The sequence below is a fragment of the Hippopotamus amphibius genome, chromosome 2 (genome assembly GCF_030028045.1).
Source record: "Hippopotamus amphibius kiboko isolate mHipAmp2 chromosome 2, mHipAmp2.hap2, whole genome shotgun sequence".
In the NCBI taxonomy this organism is placed as follows: domain Eukaryota; kingdom Metazoa; phylum Chordata; class Mammalia; order Artiodactyla; family Hippopotamidae; genus Hippopotamus; species Hippopotamus amphibius.
Window position 1 is genome coordinate 77,573,870 of NC_080187.1, and position 27,931 is coordinate 77,601,800.

The 27,931-nt window shown below is 32.4% G+C and overlaps 2 protein-coding genes across 4 annotated transcripts in view; one reads left to right on the plus strand and one right to left on the minus strand.

Annotated features, from left to right (window-relative positions):
- IFT74 (intraflagellar transport 74) overlaps positions 1-27,931 on the minus strand; it is a 76,570-nt gene that overhangs the window by 42,924 nt on the left and 5,715 nt on the right. For all 3 annotated transcript variants that reach the window (XM_057720309.1, XM_057720308.1, XM_057720307.1), the window contains exons 2-8: positions 26,864-27,017; positions 23,475-23,610; positions 21,218-21,266; positions 19,327-19,425; positions 19,084-19,144; positions 16,891-16,950; positions 15,684-15,745 (exon numbers count right to left, since the gene is read on the minus strand). In XM_057720309.1, the coding sequence (XP_057576292.1) occupies positions 15,684-15,745; positions 16,891-16,950; positions 19,084-19,144; positions 19,327-19,425; positions 21,218-21,266; positions 23,475-23,610; positions 26,864-26,998 (602 nt within the window). In that variant the 5' untranslated portion in view covers positions 26,999-27,017. The remainder of the gene's footprint in view (positions 1-15,683; positions 15,746-16,890; positions 16,951-19,083; positions 19,145-19,326; positions 19,426-21,217; positions 21,267-23,474; positions 23,611-26,863; positions 27,018-27,931) is intronic.
- On the plus strand, positions 1,923-11,036 carry LRRC19 (leucine rich repeat containing 19). The gene is made up of 5 exons (XM_057720310.1): positions 1,923-1,970; positions 7,387-7,476; positions 8,503-9,016; positions 10,004-10,192; positions 10,708-11,036. The coding sequence occupies exons 2-5, from the start codon at positions 7,396-7,398 to the stop codon at positions 11,034-11,036; spliced, it is 1,113 nt and encodes a 370-aa protein (XP_057576293.1). The 5' UTR covers positions 1,923-1,970; positions 7,387-7,395.

The window sequence follows — 27,931 nt, forward strand, 5'->3', positions numbered from 1 at the left end:
ACCATGGAGCAACTAAGCCCGTGCACCACAACTACTAAGCCCACGTTCCTAGAGCCTGCGCTCCACAACAAGAGCAAGCACTGCAATGAGTAGCCTGTGCACAGCAACAAAGAGTAGCCCCCGCTTGCCACAACTAGAGAAAGCCTGTGCACAGCAACGAAAACCCAACATAGCCATAAATAAATAAATAAATAAATAAATAAATAAATAAATAAATAAAAATATTTTAAAAACAACCATCTTTATCATATAATCACAAGAAATACTAGTGATGTGTCACTTACTATCTATGCAAGATCAATTATAAATAGGGTAGAGAAAAATTCTGAAAAACAAATAAGATGCTACTTATTATGTAAATACTTCAAAATTTACATATAAAAAGCTTGCCTGAAGATCAATTCTGTCTCAATATAAATTTCTACTGAGTTTCAAAATATAATTATTATCCAATCTCTTTCAAATATAGATATCAACGTTAACAGTTTTCACAATCACTAGCTAAGCCTCACAGATCCACATGTCTATCCTCCACACACTTTACACACTCATACCCTACTACCAGAATAAGATGAACTAAACTCAGAAATTTTCCTACAGGGACTTCCTAGGTGGTGCAGTGGTTAGGAATCTGCCTGCCAAGGCAGGGGACACGGGTTTGATCCCTGCCCCAGGAAGATCCCACATGCCATGGAGCAACTAAGCCCAGGCACCACAACTATTGAGCCTGCGCTCTAGAGCCTGTGAGCCACAACTATTGAGCCCGTGTGCTGCAACTACTGAAGCCCAAGAATCTAGAGCCCGAGCACCTCAACAGGAGAAGCCACCGCAATGAGAAGCCTGCGCACCACAATGAAGAGTGCCCCTGCCCCCCACTCGCCACAACTAGAGAAAGCCGGTGTACAGCAACAAAGACCCAATGCAGCCAATAAATAAATAAATAAATAAATAAATAAATTTTAAAAGAAGAAAAAGAAATTTTCCTACAGACAGCATCTCATAATAACCAAATAAAAGATGAACATAATGAAACAGACAACCTAGAATTTCTATTTATTCTTGTCTCGTTGAACAGGAAGTGACGTCTTCACTTTGAACCTCAATTACTATAGCATAATAAATGTGTTTGCAGCTGCTACAATTTACATGGGTATATGCGCTCACAGAAATTTCAAACAGAAAAGATCACCTATTTCAATCTCTTTGTTTCACAGATGAAGGATACTAAAGTCCAGAGGAGTTTGTTAGAACTAACTCATTCTGAACTTTATGATTATTTACTATCAACAATGAATCTTAACCATGTTTTTGCCTTGCGTATCTAGTTCCCAGTTAGATGGGAACTAATGTTGTATTCCATTTTACGGAGGGGAAGTTACACAAGGAAGCACAAGGAAGGTAACTGACTTTTTTGAAGGCCACATAATGGCCAAGGGTCGGGTCTTTTGATGCTTTGAACAGTCTGCGTCTGTTATAACTTGGCAGTAAAACCACCAGTGATGGTGTCATAAAAATGAGTAAACAACAAAGTTGAAACTTGGTGGAATACAAAACTTAATGGAATCTTTTTCAACTTGAATCTTTCAAAATATAAAATACCTTTAGGACTAACACTTAAATCATTTTAGCAATGTATCTTTCAAATTACGCATTCTCAATATTATATACTCTAACTCACAAAGTAAATTTGTTAATATTTAAATTTTTCAAGCGTAATTAAGAAACACAAAGGTTAAGCAAGCCACCTTACTTGTTACACTAAAAAAGTCAAAGATGACTTTAAGAAATTATTCTTCTAGTCAATCTTTTGCTAAGGAAGTCTAGTTTCTTTTTCTTTTTCCACCTGTTCACTAGGTACAAAGGTTAAAACAAAGTAAAATACAATCATGTGACATTTTTTTTTAATGGCGTAGAAGAAAGAGAGTAGATTCTTTACGCACCAGTCTCAGAGACAAAAGAAAAAAGGAAAGGTAAGATCCTATATATTTACAGGTTTGATGATTGTTGAATTTTTTAAAATCATATTTAAGCTTGTTAAGTCTATACAAAAATCTTTGTCTTTAATAGGCAATGAAAGATCAGAAAATATGATTGTATTTTTATAAGATCTACCTCAGAAATATAAACCTGGGACATGGCCAAAAAAATCTTTCCGAAATAAACTGATAATGTAATACACAGTAATTATCTTTCTTTTGGAAGAATAGGTTTTATCTAGCCAATCAAATTTATAGGGTCTTTTTGTTAATCACGGAGCATTTTGAAGTGACATTAACTTAAACACAAATTTGTAAGATGAAAAAAGACTACCAGGTGATAATTGTTGAAACTGGGCAATGACTATTCTAAAGATTTTTCCTTGAAATTTTCCATTATAAAAGCTTTTAAATTTGAAAAAAAAAAGTTCTATAAAATTACAAGAGAAGTTAATTGTGAATTATTAATACCTTACTCCAAATAGATTGAATTCTGGCATAAATATCTAAAATATTTAATGGCAAAACTGTATTACAATACATACATTTTATTTAACAAAACCAAAATAATTGCAGTATCTTTATTTCATGGTATATAACAGTCATATAAAGTACATGACCAGAAACTCCTCAGAAACTTGTACTTGAAACTGCACTAAGAAGAACACTGTTTCTTTTTCAATATCTACCATTTCCTTTTGTGTAAATCATTTTTTATGTAATATAGATTATGGGCTATATAAAAGAGCACTTAATTTTGTAAAATAACTTTTAAAAAACACTGATATTTCCATTTGTTCTCAGTTTTTTAATCACTAATCTCAATCCCAAATATCATTTCAAAATAAATTTCAAATTGAGAAAAAAATCCAAAGGGAGAAAAAAGCAATAATAACTGTTTCCTTTTAAATCAACTTTTTAAACAGGATAAACTGACTCAAGAACAATTTCTGCATAATCTACCAGCTAGTTATTTTGCCAATATGATGTCTTCAAGATAGCCAATAATGCTAGCAAATGTTATGGTCTATATCCATCCCCTTCTTTCAATCTTTCCCCTCTCAAAAGATGTACAAATCTATGAAAAGCCCCATGGACTGTGAAGCTCAATCAATGCATTTCATAGCTTCAGACCTAATAATGCTTTAGATTTGTTGACGGCTTTCTTGTATAGAATTTACCTTAAGCTCTGAGTATATATAATTTCTAACTCTAAAATTTATTAAATAGAAAGAAAAAAAGATTCCTTTTCTAACCCATATGATTTTATTCACTTTAGCATACTGCAGAAAACAATTATTGGTATAAAGTAGGTGATAAAGATAATAAATACAAGACAATCCTGTCTCCATTTCCACAAAGTCTCACAGTCCTATCTGACCTCCATTACCTTCTCCAGCTACTTCTATTCCACATCAACTCTTTAGTTAATTTTCTTTGTAGCCTATCTGCTTCCTTTATTCATCCCTATCCTATTTATTTCTGGGGAAAAAAAATAGCACTTCTCATTTACCACCACCTTATCCATATGGGCATCCTACAAAAACATCAGTAACAATTTCACTACATCATTGATAAATACTGAAACAAACCACTGAGGAGGTTGCACACTTATTTCTAGAGATCAGTAAACATGAGTAAACTACCTTTTATATATGACTTAGGGATCCCCTTTTGTGGGCAGTGATCTGGAATAAGTGATAGCTTTAATTCATTTCTGACTCTAAAAGGGATTCTATTATGATCTATATTCAAATTGTAAAATCTAGGAGAATAGTGCCTTTTTCTTAAAACTTTGATTTAGCCATGGAAAGAAAGTAGAAAAGGAATAAACATCAACAGATCATCAAATTGAAGGCAATGAGGAAATTACTTAGAATAGACCAGTATTGACATAACAATAAATTCCTTATTGCTAACACAGCAACAGACTTTAGTAAGTTGAAATGATCTTGCTCACTGAGTAGTTTCTTCCTGCTCTGATGGAACAAACTTTCCTAAAAAATCATAAGCAACTAATTGTAACAAGTGCTATAAGAAGGCTAAAAAGGCTAAATTTTAGAAAATTACTAAGATGATGATAGGACATATTCATACCCTTTCAAACACATTATTTGTTTGCAACAGTTTCTTATTTATTTATATATCTTTTTAAATTAATCTTTATTAATTTAGCAGCAGTTTCTGATGTTGACTTTAACAGATAAAAATAAGAAACATCAAGGTCATGAATAAAATGACTAAATGGAAAGTTTTTAGTAAGAAGAATTAACAAATAAATGGCAATTTTCAGTCAAACATGGCATGCTGAATACTCACTAACACTGACTTCCACCCAAAACCCTACTAAAATGAAATTAAAAGGTAATATGAAGTATTACCTTAATATGAGTTGGTGGCACCAGACATTCTGGAAGTAGAAAAGGAACAGCTGAAACATAGTGGAAAGTCTTTCTCCCTGATACTTCCCAGCCAGGTAAAGTTCCTCTCCTATCTAAGCAGAAAAATGAGGCTTTTTTTTTTTTTTTTTTTGCTCTGGGGAGAATAAAACAAAAAGAATCCAGGCACTAGGCACAAGTGACTACAGGGATGTTATGCCAAAAGCAGGGAAAGTAAGTTAAAGTTTACACACTAATTACTGAGATAAACCCAGCCTTTTCACCACTCAGCTCTCAGAATGCTGGCTGCCCAGCCTCACCTTTTCAGGAAGTAGATTAGAAAAGTCATTTTGGGGAATCCAAGCAGCCTAAGAGGAACAATCTAAAGATAATGACATTTAGGGATTCCCCAAGAAAAGAGTCCATTAAGGTCATTCTATAGTAAGAACTAAAGTTAATAAGAACTGGAATTCCCTGGTAGTCCAGTGGTTAGGACTCTGTGCTTCCACTGCTGGGGGCATGGGTTCGATCCCTGGTCCGGGAACTAAGATCCTGTGGGCTGTGTGGCATGGCCTAATAATAATAATAATAAAGTTAATAAGAACCACACAAATGCACAGTTTCCAATCAGCTTTCTCATTTCCCACTCTTATATATAAGTCCTAGAAGCTCAAAAGACAATCTCTAAGATAAAGGACACTTATCAAAATAAACTGGAAAAGCACAACCTGAGAATACAAAGGCTATTCAAGGAAAAAGAAGACAAGAGATAACAACAAAAAAAAAAAGAAAAAAAGAAAAGAAAATATATTCATACCACAGTATACTACAAAAAAAATTTTCAGAGAACAAAAAGAGCTCTTAGAATTAAGAAGATGACAGGAAAAAGAAAACTTTAATAGAAGAGTTTGAAGACAAAGTTCTAGAAAGCAGAGCAAAAACACCCAGAGGTGAAATGTAGAAGAGTAAACACAAAAAAATTAGAAAATCAAACCAGGAGATCCAACACCTAATTAAAGGCATTCTAGAAAGAAAAGTGAGATTTTTTTAATGAGGAAGAAAATTATCAATACCATCAATGAAATAATTCAGAAAATTTCCCAGATTGAAAGTGCCCACCAAGTGCCCAGTTTCATGAATGAAAACAGACTCTCACAAAGGATCATGAAATTTCAGAATATCCATATTTACTGTACAACACAGGGAACGTAGCCAATATTTTATAATAACTATAAATGGAGTATAACCTTTAAAAATTGTGAATCATTATACTGTACACCTCTAACATATAACAGTATACAGCAACTATACTTCAAAAAAAAATTGGGGGGTTAAGAAGTGGCAAGTTATATAAAAAGAGAGAATGGTATAGCATCACAGTTCTTAACAGTAATACAACCATGGTTGGCTGAATCCACAGATATAAAACCCACGAATATGAAGGGCCTACTGTATTCATTATATTGTACCATTTTATATAAGGGACTTGAACAGTTATAGATTTGGTATCTGCGGGGGCTCCTGCAACAAATCCCCTGCGGATACTGAGGGACGACTGTACTAGAAACCCAAAGACAGTGGGGCAATGCCATCAACATTTTGAGAGAAAATTATTTCCTACTTGGAATTCTATTTCTAGCCAAAATATTTTTCAAGGTCTAAAAAGAATTCCCTCCTGTGGACCTTCTTAGGAAGCTCTGTGGGAAAAAAAAAGGTAGTAATCTAAGACAGGGCATTCTAGAAAACAGGAATCCAGTAATAAGGGCAAAACGGAATCTCTACAATGAAGGTAGAAGGACAGTGGAAGTCAACAGCTGTGTAGAGGGCCTAGTGATCAGCTCATCTAAATCAGAGCATGGCAGCAGGCTCTGGGAGTGACTTCTTCAAGCAAATGAAACAGATTAAAATATCTAATATACATAAACTATTGAGAGATTTGCTATGGAGAGTTTGGGTATAAATTAATAAGGAAAAAAACAAACAAACTCCTAAGCACGTGAAAAGAAAACCAGGACAATTAATTAGAGAAAAACAATGTGCAGGAACAGAATAATAATCCTGTTACAGGGCTCAGTCATTGACAGCTTTATACATTCCTCATAGTATAAACACTGAGTATTCATCTAACCAAAATTACAAGTGACTCTGTTTGGAGAGTGAAGAGACAGTAAGTATATATTTGATGCACTGAAGATGAAGTGTCTGAAAGAAAGTTGGGGGACTTCCTAGGTGGTGGAGTGGTTAAGAATCCATCTGCCAATGCAGAGGACACGGGTTTGATCCCTGCTCCAGGAAGATCCCACATGCCATGGAGCAACTAAGCCCGTGTGCCACAACTATTGAGCCTGTGCTCCAGAGCCCATGAGCCACAGTCGTTGGGCTCATGTGCCGCAAATACTGAAGCCTATGTGCCTACAGCCCACGCTCCGCAACAAGAGAAAGCCACTGCAATGAGGAGCCCATGCACCTCAACGAAGAGTAGCCCCTGCTCCCTGTAACGAGAGAAAGCCAGTGTGCAGCAATGAAGACCCAACACAGCCAATAAATAAATAAATAAATAAATAAAATTTATTAAAAAAAAAAAAAAAGCTAAGGACTCTCATCTCCCAAAGTGTTGTCAAAGGATAATATCAATAAATAATGCCTAAAATTGAAAAATCAAGAAGTAGCAATATAAATATATACTTAAACATGTATATATACATAAATATATATCCTTCTGGACTTTCTTTTGTGCATATATATTAAAATTTTAAAATGTACAACCACTTCAATTGTTTTCAAGTTCCTTTCAACAGATCTAGGAACTAAAGAGACACCCTGGAAATTACTGTCTTTCATTCTTCCCAAGAGCTTTCCAGTTTTTTAAGATTAGAGTGCAGGGAGGGTAACAGGATATTTACTTGTTTCATATTTTATATATTTTAAGAAAAAATAGATTTAAAAGGAGGAAAAAAGGAAACTGATGTGTCCTAAAAAATCTCTAATGTTCTAGTCTCCTAATGAGATGTAAATACTCTCTTTTCTATCAGGCCTGCAATATGAAAACCACAAGCATCACAATCTTGTTTTGGCCGCTCTCCATTCTGCTATTATTAGATGAAAGCCAGACGTCTAAAACTGTAAGTTTTTACAATCAAGTTAGTGAAAATATTTTCAAAGGTACACGTTGTATACATTTAGTAAAATATTGAAGGTAATAAAAGAAAGCAAAAAAAAAAAAAATCAAGCTATCAAAATGAACTCTTTAGTTAGCTGTGTATATTCAAAACGTGATCTCTGAGCCAGATTCTAATTTGACAAAAGCAGTCTTCATTTTTTAAAAAAATGAGTTCTTTAAAAGTTGACTAAAGGAGAAATACATAAAATTTCACTATAAAATCAGAGATTAGTTAAGACATAAAAAACACACTATAAAATGTAGGAAACTTTTTTAAAAACCATATATTTATGAGGGAAATTATTTTTGTTACATTATTATTATTATTGGGGGACATTTCAACTGCAAAAACAGTCGAAACAAGAACTATTTCTTTGGATTTATATCCACATAAGGAAAGCACTTCTTCCTGTTGCCTTACTTGTTAAATTTAACACATGGTTCAATTTCTGCTATGAGATAAATATTTTCTTTTAAAACACCAAATTTTGAGCTGTTAACCCTGTAGAGTTACATACTGAATATTGTTTCTTAATTATTTAATAGTCCTAGATGTAGTGCTGGTAGCTGTACTTTTAAAAATTACATATTTTTATATTATTTTCTCATTATAAATGTCAATCTTGTACATTGAAATACTAAATAAGTTAACAGAATTATTATTTACCATTCATTTCCACGTATATAAATGGCAATATACCAATATTCTTTCTTTCTGTAATGATTATTTAACAGCAGTTGGAAGATACTTGTATGACAAACTAGGATCTCCGTCAATTATATATATATGAATTTCCTTAATCTTCAACATTCCATCCCAATAAAAAAAAGCATTTGCTTTTACCTTTTCATATTTTAACATCAAAATATTAGCAGATTTTTTTCTAAAAGTATTTCCTTCTAATGTCTAATTGCCTGGATATGAAAATTTGGTAAACTCAGTTAAGATTTTTCCTTATTAATGTATTTCTAATTTTCTCTTTTTTAGGAAGTCAAATGTAATTTCACTGCAAAGAATTATGCTTTGATTCCAGCAAATATGAATAAAAATGTTACTATACTTGACCTCAGCTATAACCAAATTACTCTCAATGTTACAGACACAAGAGTTCTACAAACATATTTTTTACTCACTGAGCTCTATTTGATTGAGAACAACATCATTACCCTACATAATAATAGTTTTGGTAACCTCTCCAATCTAGAAATTTTAAATATCTGTAGAAACTCCATTTACATAATTCAACAGGGTGCCTTTACAGGCTTAAATAAACTAAAACAGTTATATCTCTGCCAAAACAAAATAGTTCAACTGAATTCTGATATATTTGTGCCTCTAAAAAACCTGATACTATTGAATCTGCAAGGCAATTTGATAAGCTATTTTGACGTACCACAACTGTTTCATTTGGAATTCATAATTTTATATGGAAATCTGTGGAACTGCTCTTGTAGTCTACTGAATTTGCAAAACTGGTTGAACACATCAAATGTGACACTAGGTAAGCAATCATAATTTAAATTAGTCAAAACCAAAATGTGATTGATTTTGGGTTGTTCTACCCCAGAAAAGTCTCTCATCATGTCTTAAAGAAAAGGGGTTAAGAATTCACCTGTCAATGCAGGGGACACGGCTTCAATCTCTGGTCTGGGAAGATCCCACATGCCGCAGAGCAACTAAGACCGTGCACCACAACTACTGAGCCTGCATGCTGCAACTACTGAAGCCTGTGCTCCACAATAAGAGAAGCCACCACGAGAAGCCCACACACTGCCAACGCACTGCAATGAAGAGTAGCCCCCGCTCACCACAACTAGAGAAAGCCCATGCTCAGCAACAGACCCAATGCAGCCAATAAATAAATAAATAAATAAATAAAATTTTAAAAAGAAAAAAAAAGGAAACTATTCCTGTTTAAGGGAAAAACAGGAAGAAACACTCAAAAGCAATTGCTGAATACAAGCTCTCCCTCTGCCTCTCCAGAAAAAAAGAAAAAGGAAAAGAAAAGAAACTTAAATGTTTTCCATATGAGATGAAACTCTCACTCTGTATACTAAGTTTTCAGATTCAATATATAAGGCTAATTTTTAAAAGTACTTCCTTTTCTTAGGATCCTGTCAGAGAGTAGGTGAAAACAGGTGCCCTACTTTCTAAATTACACACCATGTTCCAGATGTTCAATGCAATCTAAATCATAACATCTTTACTAACACAAACTAAACAATAAACAGATACTGTACTTAACTATATTTATAAAATAAGCTAATAAACAGAAATGGGCATCTTCCCCTCGTTGTGTTGCTAGACAAATACAACAGTTTCTTTCTTATATCTTTAACGACAACAGATAGATATGTCAAAAAATTCTAGATAAAAAATTATTAGATGGTATTAACCATAATAATTAACTATAACAATGGTTATAACTATTATTATAACTATAATAACTATAATATTTTCCATAATAAATCTTATTCTAATTTACTAGAAAATGAGAACATCACCATGTGCAGCTATCCAGATATCCTGAAGTGCTACAATATCAAAACAGTACCTTACAAGGCCGAATGCTACTCAAAATTTCCTTCACCTATAACTGAAGATCTCTACATTCATTTTCAGTCCATTAGCAATTCAACATGTAATAGCTCTTTGAACAACTTAACAAGAAATGCAGGTAATGTACTGGTTTTGAATATTAATATTGCTGAGGATAGCATACTAAATAAACTGAGATAGTTTTCATTATTTTTCTGCATTTTAAGTTTCTAGAAACAATGTAAAAGAACAATTCCTCCACTCAAGAAAAAACTGACAAAACACTGGGTTTCTAAAGTATGCTCTACTAGTTATCAAATGCTGTTATGCAAATTATTGATATTTAACTTCAGTGAGCCTTGGCATTATCTAGTTAAGTCACAATTTTTAACAGGTATAAATCAATAATGTTCCTAGGTGAATGGATAAACAATACCTGCAATGACAAGTAGTTATTTTGAAAAAAAGGTATTCTTTCACCACACTATGAAATATCTTTATTTACTGCAGTATTTATAACTTTTAAGAAGATTATGGGTATTTATTTCTAATACCAATACTGAGGAATTATTAGGACATGTAATTATGATTATTTTATTTTTGTCAATTTAACAAAAGTCCCCCCACCCTCTCTTTCTCGGTATTCCACTTAAGAACGTGAATCTCATGGAAAAAGCTGGGCTTTTCTTATCGGTGTTGTAGTCACTGTACTGATGACTTCACTCCTCATTTCAACTGCTAGCAAGTGTCCAGTATGGTATAATTTTCTGCTTAGTTACAATCATCATCGCCTGGAAGAGCATGAAGCAGAAACCTATGAAGATGGTTTTACTGGAAATCCAAGTTCTCCTTCACAGATACCAGACACAAACTCTGAAGAAACTACGGTAATATTTGAACAACTACATTCATTTGTGGTAGATGATGATGGGTTTATTGAAGACAAATACATAGACACTCATGAATTACGTGAAGAAAATTAATTTCTTTCAATGTTTGATTCTTTAAAAAATGTTACCAGCTCACTCACAGTTTAGACATGCAGATTTTGATAACATGACATACTCAACTATAGCTAGTAAACCATCATATTAATTGCAACACACATAAGTATCGTAAAATTATGCTCTTCTCACTGGCATTGTGCAAGTAGGTCCAAATATAGTAACTGCCACTCCTTGGTAGCTAACAGTTAAAATACCAGCATTACTATTCTCAGCAGTATTCAGGAGACCATGCATAGTAGTAGGAAAAGGCCTAAAGTAAATACTTCATTAATTAAAATGAACAGATTCTCATATTTGCCAGATATTTGATGTAACACATATTAAAGTTTTACTGACTGGAATCGGTAAAGAAATAAAGAGTTTAGAATTTTATCACGAGTCAAAGTGAAGAACAGAGGTAGTTTAAACTGACAACACACTAAGATTGATTTTATGCTCATAGAATGTATTCATGGAATTGGAAAATGCTTTTTAAATGTTTTTAAATGCTTCCTGAATTGGTACAACAAATTTCTGAAAATTTAGTAGTGATTTAAAGCACAGGCACAACATGGACTTTTGCTCATAAGGGAAATTTTCAAGTACCTGTTCAGTGAATAAACAATTTTCACATTTACAAAAATAAACAAATAAACAAACAAACAAACAAATAAAGCACAGGCACAATGTCCAGGCACAATCTCTTGATTCTGGTTACAAAGAAAGACTGTCATGATTGTCACAACTGAATAATATGGTGGCTTCTAAAGTGGGAATTATCTATGAATCTTGTTTTTAAAAATACCTATTTCTGCCTCTCTTTGGGAGATTTTTATTCAAATGATTCTGTGCTTGGGCTGAAGAATCTTCAATTAGTCCATGGTCAGTTCTTTGAGACGCTGTAGATACAGCAATGTTACCCAAATTGTTTTCTAGAACATTAATTCCCAGAGAGACATTCAGAAGTATTTACAGGGTCGGGGATTAAAAGGTACATGGTCAAACTACTATGGAATTAATAGGAAATACTGTGTTTAAATAAAGTCAAACAAGTTTCTTTACTACAGGACTTACCCAAGACTTCACTAAGCTAAACTGCTCTCTGCTCTTCAAGAGCAAAATATTAAGAATCTGTCAAACTTCCTAAACAACAAAACCTTTTCTTTAATGTATGGCTACTAATAGCTCATAGAACAATAATGGTCCAAACATTGGCCTTGAGACTATTATAGGAAGAGTCTAAAAGGAATTATCTGCCAATTCCTTATATCAGCTGGCTACAATCATAATTTTAAAAACTTAATGCAAATAGTAGCATTAAAAACTATAACAAAATCTATCATTTTTACCTTCCATGTGTGGGGAAATTTAGTATACAGTATTTATCTATATCTTTTAGAGAAAGGAATATCTCTAAAAAACTGAAATATATTTGTGGATTAAATAATATGGTATTTTAGATTTTCTTATCATTATACAGGGAAGGGAACAATGTCTAGTGGCGTGGATGGAACAGGGCTAGATAAAAGCTGATGTATAAAAAAAAAAAAAAGCTGATGTAGATGGGTGCAAAGGAGTATAATACACTATTTAATTTTTGTGTATGTTCAAGTTTCTCTATGACATAAAGTTTTTAAAACATGTATGTACCTGATAGTTTCTTAGAAAAAAGAGACTAAAAATAACATAGATGTATGTTATATTCTAACAATAGTCACTTTTAACATTATATCAATAGTAAATTCAACTCAAATGTCTATTGAGGAAAATAAAAACTGTTTTGGATGATATACCCTGTGAAATAAAAGAACTAACTCATTTGTAATGCATGCTTGCTTGTATTTATAGGAACATGTTTTCAATAAAGGATATAAATGTTTTATGTGTAATATTTCCTAATAGATAATATAAATTATACATTACAGTTTTAAATCTCAATAAGAGATAACTATAAAAACATAAGGCACCTTTTTCTAAATATCATTTTACCAAAATATCATTTCCTAATTTAAGAGGCATTCATATGAGAAATGCAGTAAAATGAAATATAATTATGAATGAGCAAAGACTACATTTAATCTCATATTCAAAAGCCTCCTATAATTAAATATTGGGTATTCAATAGATATCTGACTAAACAAAGAAAAATAAATGGGTTTAAATTTATAATTATATATATTTTTAAAGGATAAATGATTTTGGCTAACACCAAACTAGAAAAGTGTAGATGTTGGAACTGGAAGACAATCATTAGTTCAAGCAGGCACATGAAATTGAATTAAAGCCAGGTGTCTAAATATTTTAAAGGATAAGGGATTTTGGGTAACACCAAACTAGAAAAGTGTAGACATTAGAATCGAAGAGAATCAGTACAAGCAGGCATGTGAAATTAAATTAAAGCCAGGTGTCATAGCAACATATTGAGGCTTCAATTTATTAATAGGTGTTCCATAATAAACTAGATGGTCTCATACTACAGTAAATGGTGGTATTAAAAGAGAAGAGAATGAAAACATAAGTTTTTTATACCTGCTTTCTCAAGGTATGACATTTCCTGCTCCCTCTGAATATACAGAGTCAAGGTAGATTCTTGTATTATTAAGACATCGGCCATCTGATTAGCACATGAAATAAATCTATCCTGCTACATAAAAGTAAACTTTATAAAAATAACTTGTTTTTAATTTAAATCTCCTCTTAAAGGGTCAGGAGAACCTATTTCACTCAGCCTTAGTTACAAACTACAGATATTAAATTTTGAAACTCCTGATATTTTTCAGGACTAAGTACCATATATTAAGAACATTTTCCTTAATCAAATGAACCAAATAGACATAAAAACCTATGACGTTCTTAAATGTACAATCTGAGAGTTATCTTTTTGGATAAAATATCTATAAAACATGTACATGTAATATTTATAAATCTGACCTGGGTAACGTATAACTTTGTAGATAAATGATGAAATAACTGAGGACCTAAATATTCTCTACTATATAAGGTCCTGGATGGGTTAGAGCTTATTATTTCTTATTCTTTAGGTAGCTAGGAAAGTATTTTATATGCAGTAAATGATAAATATTTGCTAAATGGTCTAAAACCAGAGCAACAGCAATAAAAAGGAAGTTTTCAAGTTAAGTGCTTGGTTATCATGAATATGGAATTTGCTCTATAAAAGCGAAAAGGCTTCCAGTATATTTGTAATTTTTTAAGATAGCACTTTAGGGACTTCCCTGGTGTTCCAGTGGTTAAGACTCCGAGCTCTCAATGCAGGGGGTCTGGGTTTGATCCCTGGTCGGGGAACTAGATCCTGTATGCTGCAACTAAGAGCCCACACGAGGCAATGAAGATCCTGTGTGCCTCAACTAAGACCCGGTGCAGCCAAATTAAAAAAAATGATAGCACTTCATAGAAGCATCAAATGATACATGGGGGAAAACGGATTCCTCTGTTTTTCATCAACAGAAAATTACATTTATCTTTCAAATAATTTATCCTTATATTTTAATATTCTATTCTTCATCAAATATTTACTGTACATGCAGAGGTAATATGACAATATGTTTGATGTTACAGAATTTTGGTAATTTTGGTTAATTATTATCCCTGCTCTCAAAGAAATTAATATTGATAAGTTTATGGAACAAAATGTGTGCAGTATTAGTAGGTACAAAATAGCTCATCTTCTGTTTGCACTGCTTTAGACAATAATTAAGGTCAAAAAGTCAATAAAGGATAATTATGTTAACTACTGCTATTGTTTGAATATTTGTGTCCCTCCAAAATTCATATGCTGAAATCCTAACCACCAAAGGTAATGGTATTAGCAGGTTGGGGCCTCTGGGAGGGTGGAGTCCTCATGAATGGGATTAGTGCCCTCATAAGAGATCTGACAGAGCTCCCTAGCCCCTTTCACCATGTGATGATACCATGAGAAGGTGCTAGGTATGAACCAGTAAGAGGGCCTTCATCAGAAGAGGACTATACTGGTGCCTTTATCTTGGACTTCCCAGCCTCCAGAACCAAGAGCAATAAATTCCTGTTGTTTGTAAGTTACCAAGTCTATGGTATTTTGTTATAGTGGCCCAAATGGATTAAAATAACTACATTACATCCACTTATTATCTTTGTGGGCATTACTGTCACTGCCACATTTACCTTATAACCAAAGTCAAAGTTACTTGGTATTTGGTCTTTAACCAGGTTATATATAAAGATGCACAAATAATCTACATCTATGATTAGATTACTAATATAACAACTAATTATCAATTAAATAATTGAATAATGAAATAATATAAATAGCCCACTGAATAATAATGTGTGTTTCATTAGACTGGGGTTTAAATCTCACAATTTGAATTGGTTAAAAAGCTCAGGTTAAAGTTGCAAATGGAAGAGATAAAGATGTTCTTTTATATCTTAGATTTTAAACTTCAAGACGTAGAAATTTTACTTATCTGAATGCAGATAACAGATACATAAACAATACAATTTGTAATGCAAATATTCAACTTTTAAATAAAAAATTGCAAAAGGGAAAAACAATTAACAAAATTGTAAAGAAAAAAATGGCTCAGAAGTTAAGCTACCTTATACAGGTCACTTATAAATCTGTTTGATTTCTAAATGGGTTGTACTCACGCTTGTCTTTCAGTAAATATAATATCCATACTTTGTGTTTCTCGATCATTTTGAGCTTTAAGCTGAATAAAGAGTTAACAGAAAAGTTATTGATAAAAAATTACCATTAAGCCAAACTATCTCTTTAAAGGCTATTCTGATTATGAACCAATCAGAGGTTATTTATCATAATCAAAATGCCACAGGCAAAGTTTTAAAAAATACTGTATGCTTCATTTAACAAACCACTACAAACACCAAATACAAAGAAACAGTCTTCTTCACAAGCATTTGTAATCTCACATCAAAAATATTCATTGTTTACTGATCTGTCACATAATCTAATGTGAACTTTATATAAACAGAATTTCAAGATTTTACTAAGTGTTCAATAGTTGATTAGCAATATGTTAAATCAGACCCAAAGCAAGTTTTATTCTTAAATCATTTAGGATTTTACCTGAGAACTCCTAGTGGACTCTACCTGTGTATATTAAGCCTAGAATTTGGACCCATCTCAAATAACTAAAAAAACACAGTTTTTACTTTTTACATTGGGCGTTAAAAATACAGTTTTTAAATTGGTAATTCTCCTGTGTTCTAAGGCTAAGAATAATTTCACTACATTATCATTGCTTTTATTAATAGAAACCCAATTTATAAAATAGTCTTTTATTGTATAAATAAATTAGAAACTATGTTATAAGTTGTATGTTATTTACTTCCAAATGTTTATAATCAATTAAGCTAACTATTAACATTTTACTCTTTTCTACCAAATCATCTAAGAGTACTGAACACAAATTCTCATTTACTAATCAAAAGTAGTATTATGTCTGGCATCATATGGTAATTATTCATTTTCTCCCTTTCTAATAAAACTCTTCATTGAGTACTCAAATCCATTTGCACAAATATTAAACCAGAAGTATTGCAAACTACTGTATATACAAGGATATGTAAATGGGACTCCCTAACTAATGCTTAATGAGAGATCAGTTCAAATACAGTCTTGTAGAAAGACACTAAAGCATCCACTTGGGAGAGCCAACCAATAGGAAGAAATTTTAAAAGAGCAACTAAAGGAACTAACTGTAAGAGTAGTATTTAGAATCAGAGTAATACCTATCTCCAAGGTACATAAGGTTTTATCAAATTATTTCTAGATATAAATGCTTTGTTTTGGAGGCTATGTAGATCTATTGCTTATACTTATAAATTTTCTTACCATGTTGTAATCATTCATTACTTCTTCCATTTCAGTATTGGTATTAAGTTTATCTACCAACTAAAAACAAAAGTACAAAAAAAACATTTTATTAGTCTTCATAAATTTTCTCTATAATCTATGATATATAGGTATTCAATCTTACAAATCATGAGTAGTCATTCAAGCATTAAAACGTCAGTATTTTACCTTCTAAGACAAAAACAAATATTAAGCTACCTAAGTAAGCATATACTATGCATTAGGGCAATCAATAAACTACATCTTTAGGGTGGAAAAGTACACAGTAATGAATTATTCTTCCTGCAGATCATACCTCAAAGAGCTTTGCCTGCTCTGAAAAGATGTCTGAGCTTATAAAGAAGGATGTTGAAAAGATAAAATCTAGGGGAAGATCTCCCTCTCTCTCTTTTTTTTTTTCCCCAAGAGGGAGGAGTGTTAACAGATTTACAAATTTATACCAGTGAAAATGTAAAATGATTTTCTTGGGTCTTCTAAAAATTAAAAAGAAAAAAAAATTAAAAAAAATCAACAGGGCAAGGCACAAACAGAACACTAGTAAGCCTACTTGAAAAAGTTAGGCAGGGCTTCCCTGCTGGCACAGCGGTTAAGAATCTGCCTGCCAATGTAGGGGACACGGGTTTGATCCCTGCTCCGGGAAGATCCCATGTGCCACAACTACTGAGCCCATGCACAGCAACCAGAGAAAGCCCACGTGTAGCAAAAAAGACCCAACGCAGCCAAAAATAAAATAAATAAATTTATTTAAAAAAAAGTTAGGCAATGACAGCAATAAGCAAACATATTTACCCTATTTACTTTGTGTGTAACCCTGTTTTGAGCCTATTACATGTACTATTTCACTTAATTTTCACAATTACTCTATGAAGTAGATATTTTGTCCACATTTTGCAGATACAGAAATTTAGCAAGCTGTAGAGCCAGAATCTGAACAGGAAGGCTACTAAAAGCAAACTATTTAGGTGTAATTGATTCTAAAAGACTAAGCTTTCCTAATGTAATATATTACTTTGTATCACATTTTCACTTGTGGCATGAAAAATACATGCTAATGAAATCTAATATTTATTGAGACCTTACTATATGCTAGGTACCTGGCTATCTAAGTGCTTTCTCTGTATCAGAGAAAAACCTATGAACAGCATATTTTATACATTATTAATATTTTTATATTAAGTAACTTACCTAATGTATTCTGGTACAACTAAAAACACCTTTCATTTAATGTCTTCTTATATTTTACAAAAAAATATTTTTCTCATATTTAGAACAGAACATCATTTACTAAAAAAGCTGCACAGAATATTATGGATTAAAAAGTCCAACAAGTGTGAGAATTATAATAATCAAAGAAATTTTGTTTATGAGTACAATATGACAATATCAAGTAGGTATATCATAATTTACCTAACCATCATGGTGGCATGTTTCTTATTTTGTGTAACACTATTTGTTAGTTGAAGAAGTGAGATAAAAGTTTTCAGTTAAGTCCAGAGACCACTGCTGCCTAAGTACCTATGGAGTAGGAAGGAAGAAAATTCTGACACTAGAAATTTTCATGGAGCTAGGATTACTCCAAAGATTGAGGAAGCAATCAACTTTGCCAAGGGGATCATTTCTTCTGGAAGTCCACATAAGAAGCATCTTCTTGAAGTCCACATTAGGAAGCAAAGAGCAAAACTATGTTTATGTTAGATACTCTATTTTGACAGAAGGCAAACATTGTATTTTGAAACATACGGATGAAGGTAATCTGCACACTAAGTAATTAAATTTTTAAAATTTCATGATGACAACACTCCACAGAAAAATGAAAACATTTAAAACATTTTTAAAGCAATGACATTGCTAGTACCCAGTAAGTTTTATCTACTTTAAAAATTATTATTTTAACATTGTTAGGGAAAAAGTGTGCATGTTTCTGTATTTTTAAGTATTGATAAATGCGTTTTTTTGTTTAAGGCTGGAAGAATACCTATCAATCCATTAAGCCAAATGATTTCTGGGGAGCAAAAGGAGGGAGAAAGCAAAGGGACAGTTTAATCTCTACACATTTTATGGTTTCAATCTTTCTCACTGCGCATGTATTCATGTATTATTTGGTATTTAAAATAACATTTTTAAACTGGTAAAAAGCAATGAAAATATTCAAAAGAAATTCTCTCAAAATACCATGTTGTAGTCTGCTAGTTGTCCTTGAAACTCTTTGATTTCGACAGCTAAAGTCTCAGCTCTGCAAACATAAAATACATGCATAAAGACACAAACAGGCAGATGAATGTTATGAATATTATGCATAACTACAAATTTAGTATTAAACTCCTGAGACATAATACATTAAATGTTACTCATAATAAAAACATATCCTAAAAAAAAAAAAAAAACATATCTTGCATACTTTGCAAAATTACTCACCTCTTTTCATATGACAAATATACTGAATTCTCTTGATTGTACACTTCTATTTCTTTCTGAAGTTTATTGATTTCTGTTGTAAGTTCACTTATTTTACTTCTAAGTGAAAAGAAATAAAAAAGTCAGTAATACTTCCATCCATAAAACAGTCTCTTTAGTTAAACAAAGCAAACTTTTCATAGATGTGTAACAGTAATATAAATGGTTTTGTGAAATATCACTAAAAAAAGAAAAACAATTTAAGTGGCTTATTTGATTAAGGAGGTATACCCCAACTGATAAACTGATATAGGTTCCCTATTCATTAAAAAAGATGAAACAGTACTGGAACACAAATCTGGGCAAACCAGTACAATTTATAGACAGAAGCAGATACCTAATTGTTACCCTCACAGCTCTTGCTACCCTCTAGGACAGGGTTTCTCAAGAGAGGCATTATTGCCATTTTAGGTCTTTGAATAATACTTTGGTAGGGGGTGGTATTCTGTGCATGTAGGATGTTTAACATCATCCCTGGTCTGGATGCCAGTGGTACATCCCCCAAAACCCAGTTACAAGAACCAAAAATGTGTCTAAAAATTGCCAAATGTTCCTTGGGGGGCAAAATCACTGCCAGTTGAAAATCACTGCTCTACAGTCAATTACACAAATAGGTAAAGCTATTTTTTAATACAGAAGCAAAAATCCTGAAAGAGAGGCAATGCAATGATAAGAAATAGCTCTATCACCTTTCCTTCTTTTGATTAAAAACTGGTTGGCTATCAGACTTCCTAGATGGCGCAGTGGTAAAGAATCCGCCTGCCAATGCAGGGGACACGGGTTCGAGCCCTGCTCTGGGAAGATTCCACATGCCACAGAGCAACTAAGCCCGTGCACCACAACTATTGAGCCTGTGCTCTAGAGCCCATGTGCCGCAACTATCAAAGCCCACGTGCCTAGGGCCCGTGCTCCACAACAAGAGAAGCCACTACAATGAGGAGCCTGTGCACCACAATGAAGAGTAGCCCCCACTCGCAGCAACTAGAGAAAGCCCGTGTGCAGCAACGAAGACCCAACACAGCCAATAAATAAATTAAAAAAAAAAAAAAAAAAAAAAAAAGTGGCTGGATATCAAAAGATGCTATTCAACTGATGATGACCTCACTATCTTTCTTACTGATATCAGCTTTGAGGACAAAAGGAGAAAACCTACCCTTCTCTTATTGCCTTCTAGAGTTTGAGAATCAAAAGGATTCAGATAATTGAACAACAGAAGAATTAGGAAGGACTAAGAAGGAAAACAGAGCTTTTAGGACACAATAGAAGAATGCATTAAATGGAATGCAAGTAAGAGAGAAAGAAGATATAGAGGATGAGCCAACAATAAAACAAAGTAAAATGGAAAAATGGAGATAAGAACGTAGTGCATCTGAGCAGAGAAAATGGTAGATATAGAAAAAGTGTTCTTAATTTACAACTGCATACTTAAAAATATGCAACAGCTTATGAATTAATTAAAATTAGGCCACATTTTATAGCAACTGACCACATTTATACTTATGTAAAACTCTGTACTAAATATAAGTATATATATTTATCATTCATACATATATGTATGAGTAATGTCAGAATAATTAGTGAAAGAAACATAAAAAATTATTCTTATCATTAGATGAAAAACAGTGAACTTGAAATATATAGCTCACATACATTCAACATTCAATACATAAAATTTAAAATCTCAGCCTAACTGTATCACCACATTTTATGATGACATCTATTTACAGCCAAGTTAACCAGAAATTGTTAGACTACAAAATAATTCTTAGCAATTAAGACACCTAATTAACTTAATAAGTACTGTAGTTAAAACTTCATGATCATGCATAGAAAAAAAAAGTATTTAACATACCGAAGAAGCCCAAGATAATAAGATTTGTCTAAAATTTGCCTCTGGGGACCTAAAAAAATTTTAAGTGTTAGTATTCAGTTTAAAAATGCCACCAAAATAGCAAATCCAAAGCACAATCAGAATTACACTCAACAATTCGTAACAGTCCTCAAAAATGCCCCTGTAAGTCTGAAAATCAGGAAGAAGCACTGAAATAGAAAAGAGAACTAATATCTTGGCATCATGACATCATGGAAGCTTAAATTAAGACCACAAAGAGGTAGCGCTGTTAAGACAGTAGACTCAAACCAAAAACAAAAACAAAAATAGTGAACTCTATAGGTCAGTTTGGCTGAATGGAAATTGGGTCTAAGGGGTCTAGAACAGGGCTAGCCAAAAGAACTTTCAGCAACAGTGGAAATAATCTATAGCAGCACTGTCCAATAAAGTAGCTACATGGGAATACTGATGACTTGAAACATGGCTGGTGCTACTGGGAAGTGAGTTTTTATTTTACCTAATTTTAATGATTTTAAATTTAAATAGCTACATATAGCTACTGGCTATCATAACGAACAGTGCAGATTTAAACTACAAATTTCTCAATGTAGGCAAGATATTATGATTTTACATAATTTTTTCAGATACTCTGTAGAAACATGACTTTAAATTTTAGTAGGACTAAAAAAGTATTCCTAGGTTACATGTCCCAGACCTTGAGAGAGGTAAAGTGCCCTGCAAGGCATCAGAGAAAAGGCTAGGGAGTACTGACTGAGATCTATGCTGAGAAGAGGGAGAGAATGTCTCACCTGAATGGGCAATGAGGCACTGGAACAGGTAAGAGCAAAAGTCACAGCAGATAGTGGTGCACGATGGTAACAAACAGAACTCTTTCACATAAGGCTTTAAAGTATGTTGGTATTAAATGACTATTTCAAATGATACCGGTTCTATTTTAACGAAGAAATTAATACGGTAATAAAATTTGATGAATTCTCTATAGAATTGCAGTATGTTTCTATCGTTCATGTTTTTAAATAATATTAAAAATATAAACATTTCTATTAATACATTTTTAAAGACTAAACAATTACAAAATTTTGACTCATTTTCCTTCACAGTATTGTTAATTATTAAGCAAGCAATCCTAAATAATTAATTGGGCTTTTTTTCCCATCTTTTGGCCACGCTGTGCAGCATGTGGACTCTTATTTCCCAACCAGGGATTGAACCTGCACCCCCTGCGTCAGAAGTACAACATCTTAACCACTGGACTGCCATTAACCACTGGACTGCCAGGGAAGTCCAATACTCAATTGGTTTTTAATATTTAGTGAGCTAAGGGTATTACAATACAAGTAAGAAGATTTAAGTCTCCTGAAAGGCATGATATACTATATTATAGAAAGTAGTATGATATTTTATAATTAATTTTGTACCAGTAGAGTACCTTCATCCCTAAGTTATTTGCACAAATACAGAAAATAAAAAACTCATTATAAAACAGTTCACCATGCTTTGATTTACATATATTATAGATCAACTTTTTGAATCATAACATATAGTGTTATTATTATGCCTTTATAAAGATACAAAGAGAGGCATAATGAGAGATATAGTACAAATCTATGTGTTAGCCTCACTTCCTTACTTAAGCATTATAATGGAATATTAGCTATTACCAGAAGTAACATTGCTTGACTGGCTTCTCATAAATACACAAATACCTTACCAGTGTCATTTTGGTATGGAACCTTCCCCAAAAAAGTACTTCAGAATATTTCTATGTAGTACTAGAAATCTAATTTTCATTCCTGAGCTTTTCTTCAAATTATTTCATTTTTCAAGTTATAGCAAAGTTCACCAACAGGGACCTACTGTATAGCACAAGAAACTACTCAATATTTTGCAATAACCTATAAGGGAAAAGGATCTGAAAAAGAATATATATGTATGCATAACTGAATCACTGTGCTATACAACTAAAACTAACACAATACTGTAAATCGACTATACTTCAATTTAAAAAAAGTTATAGCAAACTTCTATGTTCAGAAAAACAAAAACTAAAATAGCTAATACATGCAATATATATAGTTATATATATAATTCCCTAGTTCACAATGAATTTTCACATTCACTCTCTTATTTTACTCTTACAATTTTGTGAATCAAGGAATTGAGTAAAATAGCCTCTTTCACTCTATAATTCTGATTTAGTAATATGATACTGTAATACTTCTTATGTAAAATATATTCATTTTCTTAAAATAGATACCTTTCATCCCAGTTTTCATTCCACTCAAACCTTGTTGTGTTACAGGACGATCAGCAACTTTGATTTGAGAAGATAGAACTCCTCCTGTCCCTATGGTACCACCACGAGAGCCCGGTCTTGCTGTTCCAGGTGGCATCTAAATGACAAACAAGATTCAGTTTTAATAAACAAGAAAAGCACTGTGCCTCTAATATTGTTAAGACTGCAAAGAGAATATTAAAAAAAAACTGAGTCTATACAATTATATTTTGTAAAATTTCTTTACATTTTTAAATATCTGAAATATTAAATAAAATTAACATCTAAAATTCTATGATAAATAAATGTTTCTTTAAAATTTAAAATTCTATGTGTAGATGTATTTATAGTACTCCCAAACTGGAAAGGAGCAAAATGTCCACATATTTGTCCTTATTTAACCATAGGAAATGGTTATAGTTACATTTTCATAAAATAAAGTCTGGAGGATTACGTTAAAAAATAGTAATAATGTTTATCCCTATATAATGATATTATAGTTCATTTTTATTTTACATTTTATATAATTTCATATTTTCAACATTATTACGGTAAGTATATACTACCATTAAAATCTGAAAAAAATAAAGAAATTTTCATCTTGGGAAAAAAAAAAGATAATTACATTACAAGATAGCCATATAAGTATTAAAGAGCTTCCATCATTCAGCAAGCATTCATATTATTACTCTACATGATTCTCTACTTCAGGTCTGCAAAATCCAGTGTAATATTATGCACCCTGAGGAAAGGTCAAAAAGACTCCCTTCTTATTAGTTCATATAGTATGTACAGGAATGGGAAGGTATGAAGGATAACCTGAAACTGTTCCAAGATATCCTTCTTTTGTTTATCTTCCTTCCCCTCTTTTCTTTTTTCCCACTCTCTGCCAAAGAGTAAAGCAGTAGATTTCAATATGTAGTAGAAATTTTAGACAGAGGTTAGATACAACCATTCTGGTTGATTTCGACTGTTTTTAATTGCTAGCTGGCAGCCTCCAATCTTATCAGCTAACACAATTCTCAAGTGACTCTGAGAAGTACTTGGTAATTAATTTGAGCATAGGGACCAGCAACAGTAACACATTCCAGAGAATATGTTGTATACAGGAATACTATCAACTACAAATTCAAATGAAATGAGTTCAGCATTATCCTGAATGATCTTTGGGAAAGAATGCTAAATCTCTCCTTGGGTAAACCTGAATAATTTCCTCTTTTGCTCTATGCAAGCATAATTATGATAGCTACTCAAATAACTACATTGTTTTTTAAAAAAATTTACCAGATGAAAGTACAGAGAAGAAAGCATAAATTAGAACTGCACACATTAAAAAGAATGGAGTAGATATTCATGTATTCACACAGAAATATATTTACAATTCCTTACTGAAAGAAAAGGATAAGATAAAAATGTATACACATAGCACTATCCTCATTTTGGAAAATAATTAAAATCATACAATTATATATGGATGTGTGTTAATGTTTGTAAATGGATAGAAAAAAGTCTAGAAGGATAAACATCACAATCCTCAGACAATGGTTATAGCTGGGGTAGGAGGGAACTCTGACACTTTTTATTTTTTACAACAAGCATTACTATTTTAGCAATTGCAAAATTTAGTTAAAGCACCTGGCAAACAGTAGTTGGCCAATATATTTCAGATTCTTTTTATAAATATTTAACAAGTATAAATTCTTACTATTAGAATATTAGAAAAAGATACCCTAGCTCAGTACCATATATATGAAGACTAGAAAAATCATTTCGATATAAGTTGATGATGATATTGATAATATTAACTAAAATTCTAGAAAAATCTTAAATCTTTAAGAAAACCTAACTTTAACAAAATTATTCCCTCCAAAAATTGCTGCTCTTCTTATGAATTAAACACAGGACCCAGCATTATTTTTAGCTTGCAATTAGTCTACTGTCTGAGCTTGAGTACCTCACATGCACCATATGGGGTAGGCAAAACCATTTATTGTAAACATTAGAGAAATAACTATGAATATTTTGGTGTATTCATTTCTTTCTATGAAAATATATGTATATATAGATATGCATATATATCTTAAACTGACACCACACTGCTTTTTTCACTTAATACTATACTATAAAGATACATTATTTCCTGAAATATTTTTTGAAAATAATTTTAAAGGCTACTTAATAGCCTACTATAGGGATAGACGTATAATTTATTTAAGATTTACCTGTGGTAAGGTCATTTAGGCTGTTTCCAAATTTTCACTATTACAATTATAATGAAAACGTAATAAATATCCTTACAGGATATTATTCTGCTTAGAATTACCAGCTTATAAAGTCTACTAATTTTTTCTCATGTGGTGTATTTCTCTTATTGATTCACTGATTGATGACACTGTATCTTACATTAAGTTCTTTACATTTACTAGAGTTTGTTTCTAGGCTGCTGTAGCAATCAGAACACTGTTTTAGTTATTTACCTATATTTTTATATTAGAGTATTGTACTTTTTCTTATTTTTGCCTTTGTACGGTTCTAAGTGACTATTAGAATAGTTTTACAATGATATTCCTTCCCCCACCCCAAAAGAAATCTCAAGGAATTTTCATTGGACATAGGATTTATAGCTTTAATACAGAAAGAGCTTTTACAAATAAGTAAACTTTCCTTTTTCATTTTAAGAGTCTGAACTCTTAAAAACATATACGTTGCAAATACTTTTTTTTATCAGTTTGTCATTTTTATTTTAACCTTTTTATCATGTTTTCAATTTTTTGTAAATTCAAATATATGAATATAAAAATACTTTCCTTTTCAGTACTTGATGTTTCCTGTCATTTTTACAAAGGCCTTGCCTACAACAAGTTTATACAAAGTACTTGCCTATATTTTCCACTAATACATTTATGGTTTCATTTTTTAAATATAAAATGTCTAAAATATCTAGAATTCTGTGTGAGGGAGGGATTTGGTTTCTTAAAACAAATGGTTTATCAGTTATTTGAGTGCACTACTGAATACTCCGTGTTTTTCCAACTAATTTGAAATGCCACCTTAATCATTAATAAATTCTCACATGCCTGATTCCGTTTCTGGTCTTTTCCATTTCACTTGGTTTTGGCACCAGTACAGTATACCACTTCAATTACTGTAGCTTTAAAATAAATTTGAATATCAGCATGAGCAGGCATCTTTTCTTAACAGTACCTTATTCTCCCACATTTATACTTCTAGATGTTTCCCAAAAAACACACTTATATAATAGTATGCTTATCGAATAAAGAAAAACAAAGAAGAATCTCTTATCATAGACAGGCTTTCCAAATTCTACCAGGACATATGCATAATAATTCAATAATTTGTTTTAAACTCACTCCAGTTGCCACTCGAATATTTCCTGATGGAATATTTCCTGATGGCGGTCGTATTCCAGAAGGAGGCCTTCCTGTCAGTCCAATCCCACCTCGAGAAACAGGGCGAGCTGCTGAAGGTTTGTGATTACTGGCCATTGTTTGCTCACTTTAACCACTGTTTGGAAACAAGGAATATCCTTTGATATCTCCTACAGCAAGATAGTAGTGAACCGCATACCCTTCCTTCAAACATTTAATCCACGACTTTTCTTGTACATTGCCATTCCAAGTACCACTACATACAAGGTTAAGCTTGCTTTAATTTTTTTCGTATTTGACATTAATGTTCCATTTAGAGCCATGAAATCATTTATTACAACATGTTCTCATTTTTTCTATTATCTTATCAAAATGCAAGCCCCTCTAGTTATCTTTCTTTCCTGGACTCTCATCCCATACTGTAGAAAGCTTTCTCTCTCATGGCAAAACCAGTATCTTTCTTCACTGCCAATCTTTTCTCTGTGCTTTCTGGTCTATAATAAACTCCCTTATACTTCCTTTTACTCTTCACCTTAACAGGCTCCCCTCTTCTGAAAGAACTTTTGGTAGTGAAGGCTGTTTTAGCTTCCTATCCCACAATTCCAAAGCAAAGGAGTACACCATACTCTCCTAGCTCCACAATGTCACTGTCAAAACATTATTCTTCCAAGTTAAAAAAATAAAATAGGATTCCTTGAGGACCAAATAATACAACTATATTGCCTTGAATCTTTCCTGGTTGCTTTTATCTAGGGACCTCTTAATCTCTCCCCCATGTTTACTAACATCTTTTGTATCTTGTTCACAGTAGCTCTATGCCAGCACCACCAACATCCTGGATGACTTCCATATGGATTCAATACGTAACAATATAGTTTCACAGTTCCCTCACCTAAATTTCAGTAACCACTTCAACTCTATTTCAGTCATTCATAGCCATGGCCAGAGCTGGAGATTGTCATCTGGAATTGCTTCACCTCAAATATCTTTAATTAAAATACTTTATTCTCTGGCCTTAATTTCCTCTCCTACCTTTTTTCTCACCTTTAT